This window comes from Manacus candei, unplaced genomic scaffold (assembly GCF_025592945.1).
Source record: "Manacus candei isolate 608988 ecotype Guabito, Panama unplaced genomic scaffold, ASM2559294v1 h1tg000014l, whole genome shotgun sequence".
Lineage (NCBI taxonomy): Eukaryota > Metazoa > Chordata > Aves > Passeriformes > Pipridae > Manacus > Manacus candei.
This window is the reverse complement of record NW_026138062.1, coordinates 51,968,543-51,983,089: the sequence shown is the minus strand read 5'-3', so window position 1 is coordinate 51,983,089 and position 14,547 is coordinate 51,968,543. Positions and strand designations below refer to the sequence as shown.

The 14,547-nt window shown below is 44.4% G+C and overlaps 1 protein-coding gene across 3 annotated transcripts in view; it reads left to right on the top strand.

The window, feature by feature from the left end:
* The first annotated feature begins 1,191 nt into the window (after nt 1-1,191).
* Nucleotides 1,192-14,547, top strand: part of LOC127467691 (alpha-2-macroglobulin-like protein 1) — a 29,541-nt gene continuing 16,185 nt past the window's right edge. For all 3 annotated transcript variants that reach the window (XM_051779898.1, XM_051779897.1, XM_051779896.1), the window contains exons 1-16: nt 1,192-1,386; nt 2,024-2,207; nt 3,453-3,503; nt 3,842-3,986; nt 4,625-4,677; nt 4,989-5,009; nt 5,504-5,663; nt 6,239-6,323; nt 6,433-6,547; nt 7,776-7,884; nt 8,417-8,526; nt 9,890-10,054; nt 11,142-11,375; nt 12,253-12,316; nt 12,697-12,842; nt 13,414-13,560. In XM_051779898.1, the coding sequence (XP_051635858.1) occupies nt 1,319-1,386; nt 2,024-2,207; nt 3,453-3,503; nt 3,842-3,986; nt 4,625-4,677; nt 4,989-5,009; nt 5,504-5,663; nt 6,239-6,323; nt 6,433-6,547; nt 7,776-7,884; nt 8,417-8,526; nt 9,890-10,054; nt 11,142-11,375; nt 12,253-12,316; nt 12,697-12,842; nt 13,414-13,560 (1,857 nt within the window). In that variant the 5' untranslated portion in view covers nt 1,192-1,318. The remainder of the gene's footprint in view (nt 1,387-2,023; nt 2,208-3,452; nt 3,504-3,841; nt 3,987-4,624; nt 4,678-4,988; nt 5,010-5,503; nt 5,664-6,238; nt 6,324-6,432; nt 6,548-7,775; nt 7,885-8,416; nt 8,527-9,889; nt 10,055-11,141; nt 11,376-12,252; nt 12,317-12,696; nt 12,843-13,413; nt 13,561-14,547) is intronic.

Genomic DNA, 14,547 nt, shown 5'->3' with positions numbered 1-14,547 from the left:
GTTATTATCTTTTTGTTGTAACCTTGTTCCCATTTAAATTCAGAGATGGCCAGTTTAATGAACTGTTCAGAGATGCAGAGCCATGTGGAGTGTTTCTTAAATCAGACAGAACTCAGATTGTTTTTTTGTCCTGCTAGTTTAGACTTGAACTCAAACCCCTGTTAATTTCAGAGAATCAAATATGCTCCCAGATCAGTGACATACAGTCCTTTAAACCTGAAGTTTATCTGCAATGTCAGTGCTAGGTTAAAGGCTGGTGTGTCCCTGTTACATCAGACTGTGCACTAAGAGGGTGGGTGCTAAGCACACATATGGGGACTGTGCCAAAGTAAATCTAGGGGATTGCTTTAGCTGGGAGCCAGGCAGGACTGGATGGCAAATTCACTCTATACTGCGTACCTCTGGTTATGCTCTGCTAAAACAGAAATGGGGCCATGGCAGAATGAGGACACCCACCTTCAAATGAGGTTATAACTTGGGGGCAAATACATCCAAACAGTGCCCAAAAGAAGAATCTGGAGGAGATGGATGGTGGTGTCAGTGTAGAATAACTTTATCGCTCAAGGAACCTATCAGAAGACTGGACATCCAGCTTGGGGGCATGTAAAGTAGATATTTGATAAAATATGTGTGGACTTAAAATGTCATGTTAAGTTTGGAAAAGCCTTACAGTGGATCTTTGAGAGATGTTGGCAGTAGGTGGCAGGAGCCACCTTGGAAAAGGTTCTATACTCAGGAGGATCAGGCATGTCTGGGATGGATGGGTGGACAGAAATGATGGTAATGCACAAATGGAGATGATTTGAAAGGTTTTTACTCCAAGCTCTGAGTAATTACTGGATGAGGAGAAGATACCTAATGATGCACAGAGAGTAGTGAGGATGTATTTTAAAAGTCGAGGATGCTTTCTACAAGCTGAAGACAGTAGCTGGTGTGCAGATTTGGTTCTAAAGCCAGGATCCAGACCAGCCACAGATGAGATGAGTTTTTCTCCTAAGTCCCCTTCAGCCTGAGTTAGAGGTCATATATTCCCATATATACCCCTCAGTGCCCTGGCAGCCATGGCCTGGAATACCATCTGAATGTAGATGTGGGTGGAGAACTGTGCTGTGTGACCTTTACTCTGCTCCTGGTGGGAGCAAGTAAATATTAGCTAATGTCATCAGCCTGGAAGAGATACCATCCCCATATATCAACTCCCCTACTCTTTGGACTTAGGAACATCTGAGGGGGGTATTTAGGATTGCCCCAACTGATCAGTACAGGCAGTTTTCTCTTTCAGTGTGGATCTTGTCAGCTGTCTGTCCCAGCCCAAGCAATGGGAGCACCACTGCTCCTCTTAGTCCTGACTCTATTCCCGGTTGCAGCTGCAGCAAGCCTGGAACCGTGAGATATCTCCTTTTGATTTCGGGGGCTTGGTGGAAGGGACTGTCATGAAAGGGTGGTGCTGAGGTGCTGCACTGTTCAGCATCACAGAGCTGAATGCTGGGGGCCTTGTTCTCAGAGAGGCTGGGCAGAAGCAGGTCCTGCTGAGTCCCTCTGGAATGCTGGGCATCCAGCACCACTCCAGGTGCAGCCCCTGGTGTTGGCTTGTGCAGGTGCTGCACTGCACACACCACAAAGCTACAGAAGCCACAGAAGCTTTGCCTCTGTTCATCCTGTGCTGGTGGGGGCGAAATTTGGTGTAAGGGCTGAAGCTTTATGCCTCAGCCACTGAGTCTTTGGCTTCATTCCTCACACAGCCTTGCTCTGTGTACTTACAATTGGGGTATCATACATTGGGCAGTTGGGTCCTGGCTGTTGGCAAGGTGATGACAGAGAGATATCAGAAGCTCTCTAGTTCCACACTGGGCATATTCTTCCTTTCTGGTTTGTAAATGGAGCTGTGCTAAACTTCCTTCACTGCAGTCCTCCAGACATTTCTCACCCTTGGTCTACCTCTTCATGAAAGCAGCAGAGATTGATTCTGGCCTGCCCACTTCAGCCTCTGAATTGTTTTTCAACATGTACTGCTCTCTTCTAGTCACTATATGGTGGTGTTCCCTGCTGTCATTCACCATTCCCAAGAGGAGAAGCTCTATATTCACTTCAGCTCCCTAACTGAGGATGTCCACCTGGCTGTCACCTTGCAGGCAACAACCCAGAATCACACACTTGTGGAACAAGATTTGGAGAAGCCAGGCACTTTTCAGTGCATCACCTTCCAGGTGAGTGTACATGTGGCTACTGATTTGACTGATGCTTTCACCTTCACTTCAGACAAGAAGACAGCACTTCTCTGGGTACACTGTCCTTCTTCTACCCATAGGTTGCAAGCAGGTTAAGTATATTTCCCTACCAGTATCAGGCAAAATACAACAGTGTCCTGAAGTCTAGGAAAGTAGGGAATCTTTCCTGTGTCGAAAAAAATCTGTACTTTCAATGTATATCATCCCATTTCATCCCACTTAAAGCCTAGTGGTAAACATTTGCTTTCAGTCTACTCAGTGTTATGTCCCTAAAGATGCTTGTATATCACAGTGAAAGTCAATGCATTGGGATTACATTCTTTTCATTCTCGTTTCCTCAGGAGCCTGCCCCTCCAGCTCCAAGAAGACCATTCTGCTTTAAAGCTGCATCTATATTGCCAGATGTAGTTGCAGTCTGCATAGACATTGAGCTTGCTTTAACTTAGCTGTGATGGTGCTGAACCAACAACGAACTGAATTTCACATAGTGCAGTCTGGGTATTTCTTGAGTGGCTTGAGTTCCTGTTGTTGCAACTGTGCTGCTGTAGTTACCTTAACTAGACACACTGACTGCAGAACCTTCAGTTACGTTTCTGGAGAGCCATGGAGATGTGTCTGGTGCTGAGGCTCTACAAACTGCCCCTCTCTTCCTCAGCACTGTACGAAGTCACTGTGCCTATGGCCTGATTGTTCTTTGGATTCAGCAGAACTCAAGGAGGGGCTGTAGTCACTTTTGGGTTTTGCATTAACATGACAATGATTAACTAAGAGTTTGGTGCCAGCCCTTAGGGGAGAGCAACTCCTGGTTCTGGAAAGTCAAGGAAGTCTGCCGTTAGCTAAAAAAAACAAACCCCAAAAACTTTTCTTGTGGTGAACTCAGTCTTTCTGATACTGAGATGTCCTGTGTTGTTCTGATCAGTATCTCATCTCCCATTACTGCAGATCTGAGTTCCCTATGATTTTATTTGGTTCTATAAAATTATCACATTCATGTGAAGTGGCAGAATGTCATGACAGTTGGTTCACTCTTAGGTTCATGAACAAGAGGCAGACAGTGACTGCTTCTTCTCCCTATAATGACAAGTAGATTACAAAGTCATACAGTGGAATTTGAACTCTGAAGTTTTGGGGATTTTTTAACAATAAGATGATGTCTCACATTTTGGATAAGATTGAAAGTCTCTGATGAATTTGTTTTCCATTTCCTTGTGCCAATCAATCTAGGTGCCAGAGTTCAGGTTCATTCCCAGGAAAAGAGATGATTTCACATCACAGGTAAGATCCCTCTTTTGGCTGCCTTTCCTCTTAGAAATTAGAGGGCTTCAGCCTCTCTTGTGTCTGAGCCATGGTAATGCTGTTGATGCAGGGTGGGAAAAGTAGTAAAGAGGAAAAAGAAATGTGAAAAGAGGCAAACAACAAGAAGAAAGGCAGAGAAAAGAGAATGAGGAAGCTAGGGAACACAGAGAATACTATTTCTAGGAAAAGGAGAGAGATAAATCAAAGGAGGGGAAGGGAGGAGGGGGAAGTTGGAGATTTTGGTAGGACAGGTTACTCTGTTTCTCCTTCAAGCTCTTTGTAGTCTCAGGTAGTTTGTTTTTTTTTTAACCTGACAGCCAGAGGAGGTGGCTTTTCTGCATGTCCTGATCCACAGCAGGGACAACGTACTCTTTGAGGGTCACAAGAAAGTTCTGGTCAGGCCCCAGAAGAACGTAATTCTGATAGAGACAGACAAGGGCTTATACAAACCTGGAGAAACAGGTAAGGCAAGAAGGTGGCATGTGGAAATGGGGACGGAAGGGTCAAGGTAGCTGCCAGGGAAGACGTCACCAAGTGCAGCAAGTTAAGCTTGTTGGAGATGGAAGAAAGCAGATCTCAATTATTGGGTGTTTCCAGGAACACTTTGAGTCAGGATGTTCCCCTCCAAGATGTGCTACACCAATTCCCAACCTGCTGCTCCTGGGCATTGTTTTATGAAAATATCTCTAGTGAGATCTGAAAGGAAAGCCAGGGCTCTCCAGGGCACTGGACAACCTCTTGTTTTTCAAAGACTGTTGTTAATATTTGAGTAAAGTCTAGAGCAACAGTTTCAAGCTGTAGAATTATAGTTACTCCACAGTCTTCACAATATGAACGGACTGCAGACAGACCCCACTGCAGACAACCCCACAGTTTACCTCAACATTGTCATCTTTCCAGGTAAAGGCAGTGAGTTTCTACAGCCTTCAGCTGCATATAAGCCTCCCAAAGTCCTCTGGGGTGGGCTGTTTGGGAAAAGATCTAGATACCTCTGAGGTGAACAGAGAGATGAATACTGGAGCACAGAAAAGGAGAAGCAGATTTGTGCAAGGACATGTTGGAGCCAGAATGCTTTACTATGCTTTTCTTTATATCTACAGTGAAATTTCGAATTGTGAACATTGATGAGGACCTTAAAGTCATTAAAAATGAGGTGAGTGTCACTTTGTGCTTTTCTAGAAGTAGGAGCTTCAGCATGAGACATATTGAGATGCTTATGAAAGAGACATCTCCCTTCATGCCTGTTAAACCATAAGAACAAATTATCTTTGGAGGAAACCACTGATCCCTTGGAGAAAGACTGCATTGTAAGCTGGCACGAAGGGAGAAGACCTAGTGCGGGATCTGGATGGGGCAGAATTTTCTGATCAAGGGCCCATGTCAGGCAGAGTTATTTATACTGGTTCACATGGATAGTGTTTTGCAGTGTACAAAACTGAGTCTGTGTTTCTTTTGTTTTTACAGTATCCCCAGATATGGCTTCAGGTAAGTGACAAAGAAGTGATGAAAGGGTGATGTCTGTCTCTTTTACTGTGCCCTTTCACTCCTGGACAGACTTATGCCACAAATGTAACTTCATAAGGTTATGGTTATGGTTGAGGTTCAGCTGAATGCTTTTCTAGCTGGTCAGCCTGGGTTTTTCATTCAAACCAGTACCTCTGTAACGCATATAGCTGAGATAGAGGCAGGGCAGTAATGAACATTTGCTCAACAAGGATGAGTGCTCAAACAGATGCAGCACAGCTGCTTCTCCTTCCCATGGTGTTATGATGCTACCACTTCCCAGTAGCTTTACTGTTCTTGGCAGCCTTTGCAATTAATATATTCATTAAAATGATACTGGAGGGAAGTGAAGGAGTCTCTCTTAGTTATCTGGAGTCCATTCTACTGGGTCAAGGATAAGCCCTTGTAGTGCCTTCTTGTGCCTGCGTATGGCTCCCAAAGTGACTTGGTGGCTCTGTGTGTCCTTTCCCAAATAGGATCCTGAACACAACCGTATTGCTGAATGGCTGAATGTAAAGTCAAGTCATGGCATTGTGGATCTATCCTTTCCCCTGGCCTCAGAAGCATCCCTTGGGAAGTATACCATCTCAGTGCAACAAGACATGGCTCAGAAAACCTTCAGTGTTGAAGAATACGGTGAGATTTGGACAATAGAGGTGAAGGAAAAGCAGTGTGGGTAGCTAAGGAGAGAGCACGGTGATGCAGCTGTGTTCATCAGACCTTTCCCCCTGGGAGGGCAACAGACTGAGGACAAAGATGGGTCTGTGTGCACATCTCATTTTGGGCTGGAGGCTCTGCAGCTGCATAGGGTAAAAAGGAGAGGCTGTGGGCTGTGATGAGCACATTTTGCTGCTCATTGTCACCCTTTTCTAGGCTGGGTTTACTATCCACACCAGTCAACTGCTATAATAGGAAGTGGAATCATGTCTTGGTCTTGTTCAGTTGCAGTTGTAAGGACAAAACCCTGTGCCATTTAAAATGTTTATGTTTGACTGAGCTGGAATAAAAAGCTGTCCCATGTGCAATTGTAGCAGCAAATACAGGGTTGTGTGGCTGAAGGGAGTAACTCCTGTTGCAGCATGGTGATGAATAACTGGGGACATTGCTGTCTTTCCTCTCATCTGGACCACAACTATAAAAGAACTTACAGCCAGTGTCCATACTCAGTATTGGTTTTTTCCTCTATCTTTATTTTCCTCTCTTCGATGCAGTGCTGAAAAAATTTGAAATAAACATTGAGCACCCTCCATTTATCACTACAGCAGATGAGGAATTTCAGCTGAAGATCTGTGGCAAGTGAGTACATGATACCACAAAGCTCTCCAGACTCCACTTCCCCTGATGAGCATGGGAGGTGTCCTGGGTTAATATTTCTGCTGAAGCAGTCTTCTACCCTTTGACACAGGTATACCTATGGGAAGCCTGTTCAAGGGAAAATAGATATTACTCTTATGACATTCTCCCAGGCCTTAGAAGACAACATACCAGATTCTACTGATATGAAGAAGCAAAACAGCTGGGTAGGTGAACAAATAGCAGAGTGGAAAGTATAACGTGCTGGAAATGTGTGTCTGTCCCCTTAACCTGCCTTGATGAACCTCTGGTAGCCACCAACCTATTTAGTCTGGTGTCTTCCTATTTGCTAGACATTGATTCCTGTTCCTGTGACTCTGTTTCCTGAATTAATGCTCTAGCTGCTCATATCTGACTTGGTGCTTCTGGAGAAGGTGTAAACTATGCGAAGTAATGATGCCTGGGACTTTTTACAAGGGTCTGTATCATATATTGTATGCAATCTGACCGCTGGCCTATTCAGCTCTGTGATCACTCCTACCAGTAAATACTCTTATCAGAGGCCTCAGATGGTCTCTGACTCAATGCTTTGTTTCTTGCTGTATCCATGCACAGTGGATCACCTTAAGCTTGTTAGTGGTCTGGTCTATGGACTGTGTCCATTTCTGGTTATGGTTTCTGCTCATCTGTGTTCATTATATGTTTGTGGTTAAGCTCCTCCACACTTGCTTTTTCCTGTGGGTTTCAGATACAGCTCTTCTGCCTTGAAAGTCACAAGAAAATATTTCTAAATATCAGACCAGCCAGCAACAAGCCAGAATGTAAAAATCTAACTGGATCTCTGGGTCTTTTAAAATGCATTCCAGCTGGAATGCTGTACAGTCTTAGCTGTGCAAAACACCAACTGAATGCCAGCTCCACATGGCATGTAAGAGGCCCTGAAAGGTTCTGTGAAGCACTTAAGAAGCATGACTAGAAACACTGGCTGTACCCTTAATTCTTGGCAAAGCTCTTGCAATATTCAGCTGGCAGGATGTCCTTGTTTAATATGCCATATCGCAGAGATGGTCATGACTGGAAAGCCACATTGTCAGGTTTTATTCATCAGGGCCATATAGTTTCAGGGAGACCTTTAGATCATGTAATGACACTCGAGCTCTTTCAGCTGTGGTATTTGGGCTGAATCCAATCTCCTGAGTTTGTCTGTGACATAATTAACCCTTGTGTGATTTACCCGAAGTACTTTTTTTCTGCTGCTTTTTTGATGACTGTTTAATCCAAACATGTTGATTTTCTTTTCTGGCTAAGGTATCCATGATGGATTTCTGCAGGCAAGACTTGTGAGCTTCCATCTGTTCCAAAAATATTTAGAAATACTTATTTGGGATTGCCTATGGAACTGTTCATCTTCCTCCACACCATGCTCTTTCTCTCTGTTATTCTCTCTCTCTGCAGACAAACAAGAATGGCTGTGCTACTTTTGCAGTGAAGACAGAAGTTCTGGAAATAAATGAAGCTGATGAATTCATAATTGCAGTAGGAAAAATGGTGGAAAATGGAACAGGTACTGGAGAATATGTGAAATATTCTCTTCCTCGCAAGCAACTTCTTCGGTTTTGGCCTTCCTGTGGCAGCGGAATTCCTTTTGAAAAAATAACCTGAGGGTTCCCAAATCTTCTGTCATGGTAATGGTCTCTATTCTAGTACCTTTTCCATCTGTTATTACCAGGTTTCCTAATTCTCTTCACCATTCATTTCTCTTAGAATGTATGTAACTTTTTAGTGATTGCCTGGGACAAGAAGGTGTTCCTCAGCCAGTCTCACAGTGCTGGACTGTTTATAACTAAACAGTCATCCAGTTTTCCTTTTGTTCAATAAACATAAATTAATACTTTAAATACCTACAGGGTACGATGCGTGTCATGAAGCACAGAGCCAAGAAAGACTGAGGGAATCATATCCTAGAAGAATGTATTTTCTCTCCTAAATTTAGAGGTTGTAGACATTGTAGGTAGTGTTGAAGTGTGCTTTTGTCTTCTTCTTCTTCCCTAAGAGCACTACTTGGGATTTAACAGATTTTTCGTCTCTCCATACAGGAGTACATTCTATGGAAACAGTTCTAATTCCTGTTGAGACAATAATGAAATCTATAGAGTTTATCAACCTCCATCAGTTCTACAAACGTGGTCTACCATACTCAGGGAAGGTAATACAAACAGATCCCTTCTCTACTGAGAATGCATCATAGATATAACCTTTTGTAGGTAAAAAGCAGCAATCTCCAGGAAAGTAAATGCTGCTCTGCTGGCACTCAGCAACTAGGAGTGAAGCCTTCCCTAGAAGCAATTTCTGATCCCTATCCCAACCTACTGTATTCCTTGCACTGGAATTTTGGGGCCAGCTGCAGTTTCTGGAGACTTCTCCAGGAGTAGCTCCTGAAACTAGTCTGTGCGTATGGGGGTGATGTCAACAGGCACATACCTTTCCCTTTGGACAAATGCTCATGGTAACTTTGCATATCACTGGCATTCATTTCTGACCCAAGTATCCTGGGTGATGCTAGGGCAATACTGCTGTCCTGGGGCTAGAAGAACCTTCAGCTGGGCCAGTACTGCTGACCTCAGCATGCAGGACAAGGAACAGCAAGTTAAGTTGCTGCAGACAAGAGTCTTTCTGATCATCAAGGATCCTGCAGCATTGTCCAAGAAGCAGCTCAGGATCTGAGGAATCCCTCTCAGATTCCCCAGTATAGGTGTCTCATTTGCCTGTATTACCATTTATTTCTGTGCTGGTTTTGGCTGGGGTAGGATTAATTGTCTTCGTAGTGCCTCGTATGGGGCTGGTTTTGGATCTGTGCTGAACACAGGGTTGATAGCATAGAGATGTTTTTGTTATTGCTGAGCAGGCTTTACACAGAGCCAAGGCCTTTTCTGCTTTTTGTACTACCAAACTGGCAAGGAAGTTGGAAGTGCATGGGGGGCTGGGAGGAGACACAGCTGGGAGAGGTGACCCAAACTGACCAAAGGGATATTGCAGACCATATGACATCATGCTCAGTATGTAAAGTGGGAGAAAGAAGGAGTAAAGGAGGATGCTTGGAGAGGTGGTGTTTGTCCTCCTGAGTAACCATTATGTGTGAGGGGGCCCTGCTCTCCTGGAGATGGTTGAACACCTGCCTGCTTGTGGGAAGCAATGAATGAATTCTTTGTTTTTCTTTGCTTGTGTGCACAGCTTTTGCTTTCTCTTTTAAACTGTCTTTATCTCAACTCACAAGTTTTCCAGCTTTTACCCTTTCAGTTCTCTCTCCCCGATAACGCTGATGGAGGAGAGAGTGAGCAGCTGCCTGGGGCTTGGCTGCTGACTGGGGTTAAACCATGGCAATTTCCAGTACTGAAGAGCAGCAAATTGTTAGTTTTGTGTATTTATTGGATTTTTATCTGGATCCTTCCAACCTGACTGAAAGCTAGAAGGGCTGAGGAAGCCCAGTGATAGAAGCAATTAATATTAAGCCCTGGCAGCGCCTCAGAGTGTGGCACAACAGGGTATTAACTTCCTCCCCTTCTCTACAGATGTTTTGCTCCAGTGGCAATTCTCCCCTCAGAAATGAAACCGTCTACCTAAAGGTTGATGTCAACGATGAGCAGACATACCTGTCACTCCTCACAGATGAGAAAGGGGAAGCTCACTTCTCACTGGATACCACCAGCTGGAACAGCACGATGGTTGCGCTGACGGTGAGTATCAGCCACTGAAAATCTTTTTTTGTCTCCCATCACCTTCCTTTGACTCCACTAAAAGCATCTGTTAACCAGAATAATTCGTCAAAGGAAATCTCCCCTTTCTCCACTCTGGGACACGTTGGAGGTGGCTCTGCAGAAGTGGCAGTTGATACCTCTCTCTGTTGAACTCCATATTTAGCGGCTGCCCTTGGTCTGCAGCAGCAGCATGTCCAGGCTAAGCTTGGCAGGTAGCTGCTCTTTTGATACCAGATCTTGAAGCACTTGGCTTCTTCTCCTTACAATTTCTGATCCTCCACCTGGAGCTTGTTGTTCTCAGCCTGACAGCATACCCATCTTCCCACTACCTGCGTTTCTGCAGCTGATGTGGGATTCATGCCCAAGTAGTATGATCTCCTAGTGCCATCCATTTCTCAGACACTGCAATTATTGTTCCAAATCTTTTTCCCTGAGACCCCAGTCTATCCAGGGTGAGGTTCCCTAATTTTGGTTAGGAAGGATTTGGTGATCAGAGGTTTTGTAAAAATATGGTGTGACTCTTGGGGATGGTCATGTGCAGGGCTAGGAGCTGGACTTGATGATCCTTGTGGGTCCGTTCCAACTCATCATATTCTGTGATTCTGTGAAAATGTAGCTTTCTGTCCTCAGGGAACGTGAGGATAAGATCTAGTTCTTGTTACTAGGCTCACAGCCATTGTCCACAGAGCCTTATGTTATCTGCAGAGAAGTAGAGCTTCACCATAAAAAAGCTCTTTCAGTGCTTGGGCTTCAGGATATCTGAGCAGAAAGACAAACTGAAAACAGGGGAGCTGTACTGGAGTTTAAATCTGGTGTGGAATGTGTCCCCATGAAAAGATAAAGGAGGAAAAATAAGATTGTGGTCAAATCTACTAGACTTAATTTTTACTAAGACTTTGTAAGAGAAAGTCTCAGACTTTAAAATGATACTTAAACAAAATATCATTCTAAGAATACAGGTACATGGTCTGCCATCAGCTCAGGTGATAACAGTGTTCCAGCAGGCATACAAGTTCCCTTGCATCGCTTGATAATAATTGCCAACTCATATTTTTGTGCTTGGAAGGGTACCTACGTCCTTGAAAATCATGATAAGCAAAATTCTTCTGAAAGCTACACAGGACTTGAGGATAGCTTACACTGGCTGAAACCTTTCTACTCTGAGAGCAACAGTTTCCTTGAGATCAAGGCCAAGAATGATGTGATGCCCTGTGATCAAGAGCAGGAAGTGCAAGTGGATTATATACTTGACCGGAATAAACTCAGATCTGAAGATGACCACATTGATTTCTACTATTTGGTGAGTACAGAAAACAGCTGATTCTCAGGGCAAGATTATGCTTACTAGCGTTTTTCCCTTTTCACACAGCACAGAGATACTCAAAGGAAAGGTTAAGCTACTCCAAGACCAGTGTCAGTCAGTTTGTGAGTTCTGTCCTGGCCAAACCTCCACATGCTTTCCAGTTCCTGAACCTATTCCTAGCCCCCAGCTGCTTTGCTTTGTTATTAGTGCCTTGACCTAAGCTTGGGTGATAGATGCCTACCATTCACCCTACTTTCTCTTGAGTTCACATGGGTTGCAGTGGTTTCTGCCTAGCAGGTATGACCCAGACATCCATCAGTGTCTGGAGCAATCTGTCTGTGAACTGAGGCAATCTCTGGGACAGCTGACATCCCCTGGCCTGTGTATTTACAGGAAAAGGCTTGAAAGGCCCTTGTGCAGGGCCTTGATGCACACCAGAGGTATGTAATAATGTTGTAATGAAGTCCACTTCTGAGCAGCTGAGTCCAAAGTAAGAGTGTGACTACAGCCTAGCTGAGAGGTTATGAGTATCTTGGTTACTGAACTGTACTAATTCGCACAATCAAAAAGTACTCTATCCTAGTAATGCAAACATCAGAGTTCACTGGGTCTTAAGAGTAGCTGCTCTTAGGTTCAGAAATACCTCTGGCTTTGCAAGCAGCTGTGCCTTCTCATTGCCTAACCAATTTCTCTCAAGTCCTACACAGCTATACTATAACCATCTCTGCTGCAGAGCTCTTGAAGTCATGACCTGCCAGAGGAACTTCTGTGGCAACATCTGTCAGACTTCATTCTCCCTTCTTGTGTTCTTTTCACACTCTTCTCATGCTCTGAGAATTCAGACTCTTGAATGGTGCTTCTCTTTGCTCTTCAGGTGATAGCGAAAGGCAAGATCCTTTTCAGCGGAGAGAAGAAGGTGCCAATTACCCAGCATGAAAGTGAGTAAAAGCATGTGAAGTCCCTCATAACACACCCCAGAAAACTGACTCTAGTGACTATATCTGCAGATGTTATTCTTATCAACAGGTGGGAAATATTGGACTGAGTTCTTAGCGGTGGTTCACATCATTAGACCAACACAATCTCCTCTCAGTTCAGTGTCTTTCTTGCAACTGTCCTCCTCCTGTCTAATGACTTTGCTGCTAGTTTGTACCTTGGGAGAAGATGTGAGTCAAATAAATGGCTGGCATCCTGGGTTTATTGTTAATCTGTGACAGTGTCTATGTGGGGTGTTATCTCCTCTTTTGATTCTTAACGTGTATCCTACCCCAATTGAATTGGATGTTTTCCCTCCCTTCCTTGTTGCTATCTTGTGCAGATTTGCAGGGCTCCTTCTCATTGCCTCTGACTATTGGCAATGACTTCCTGCCTGACATCAAGCTTCTAGTGTACGCAGTCTTCTCGGATGGAGAGGTGGTGGCTGATGTGGAACAGTTTGAACTAGAAAAGTGCTTTAGGCACAAGGTGAGTAGAAATCACACAAGGAGTGTGACAGCATCATTGCCTTACTCTGGTCTGCTGTGGCTCCTGGTCCTGTTTTGTCCTAATCCAAATGGTGTAAAGTGGGTATATGCAAAAACAGATACCCAGTATTTTTGGCTGGGAGACAACAGGCAACCTCCTTCTTCCCTGAATTCCTAGTCCTGCTCTCCACAACAGTGACTGGCAAGCTTTGCTCAAGGAGTAAACCAGGTCCCCTTGAACTCTATTTTCTCGTCCCATTCCTTATTACTGACTTGGGAACACAGTGTTGCCCATGTTCTCCCTAACACAGAAGAGAAGCCTGTCTACTTAGCTCTCTGTGGTGGTTTTGGATCAGAGTGTAGTGGATGCGTGGTGGTAGAGGAATTCTGGCTAGGGCTGTGTGCACTGCAGCCTGTTTAACCTTCCCAATGCATTTTTAGGTGAGCCTCTCTTAGCATCTCATCCCCCTTCCCTACCTTATTCTCTGTCTTTCCCTCTGCTAACCAGACATATAAAAGTCACAGGGTCCCACTCTCCAGTGCTAAGCCCTCAGACCTATCTTCTTTTGCAGGTGGCACTGGAATTCTCACATAAGGAGGAAGTCCCGGGATCAAAAGTTGGACTGAACATCAAGGCTGCTCCAGGGTCCTTGTGCTCTGTTCGAGCTGTTGACAAAAGTGTCCTCCTGAAGAATAACTATACCCTAACAGCAGACAGCGTGAGTGCAGCCAACCATCACCAATCCCTTAATGCCTGCCTGTCTTCTGTCTCCATGCATGGGCAGGAGGAAGCCCATAGTACATCCCAGGACATAGCTGCAGTGCTAGGTGGCTGCCCTGCCATTCCCCCTCTTTGGCCTCTTTTGAGCAGTTGTGTGATGATCATGTTCCTCATCCATCCGCCCTGCACTCTGGGCCTCTGCCTCAAGAGTGGTGGATGCTACATGGCACTGCAGGGGTAGGCAAGGAGAACAGCTTTGAAGAGATGCTGCTACTTTCCACTTGTCTCTCTGTTCTTCCATCTTACACCAGTCAGTGGGGCTAAGCCTTTGAAATGGAATTTTGGCCCAGTAGGGTCCTTCTATCCCTCTATCCCACTGCCACAACCATTACTGAATTGACATGTGACAGATCAAGCTGAGGACCTAAATAGATAGAGGCAGCACACAGTGGCTGGTGAAAAGTGGTCAGGATTTTGCCAACAACCAGGTGCATTCAGAGAATCTAGAAGGATTGGAGGAGCTTACCTTAAAGCAGCTGTGTGTTTCAGAGGAGTGAATTAAAAACTTAGAGCACAAATGCTGCAAAAATTGAAAATCCTAACATAATTCCACAATGTATACCAGAGATAATAAAACAGGTATATGCCTCATGGAAAGTTGTAAGTTAAATTATAAAAGTCCAGACTGTTACAAAGAAGCCTTACCAAATCCAGGGGGATGTGCTGCACCTGTAAATAGGGCCTACAGTGTGATCTGGTGTTGCATTTTATAGGGATGCTGTTCTTGAGCATTTGCATCATCTACTTAACAGGTCTGTGAAGTAGTAATCTTTAAATACGTAAGTCAGATGTGCTAACGCCTTGTGCTCAGACTGAATCCTGCATTTTTATCCTAATTTTGCACCCTAGAGTTGAAAGGCTTGAACTGTCTTGCAGACTAAAAGCTACTTATCTACATCCACTCCTTGGGTATATGTCCTTTAGT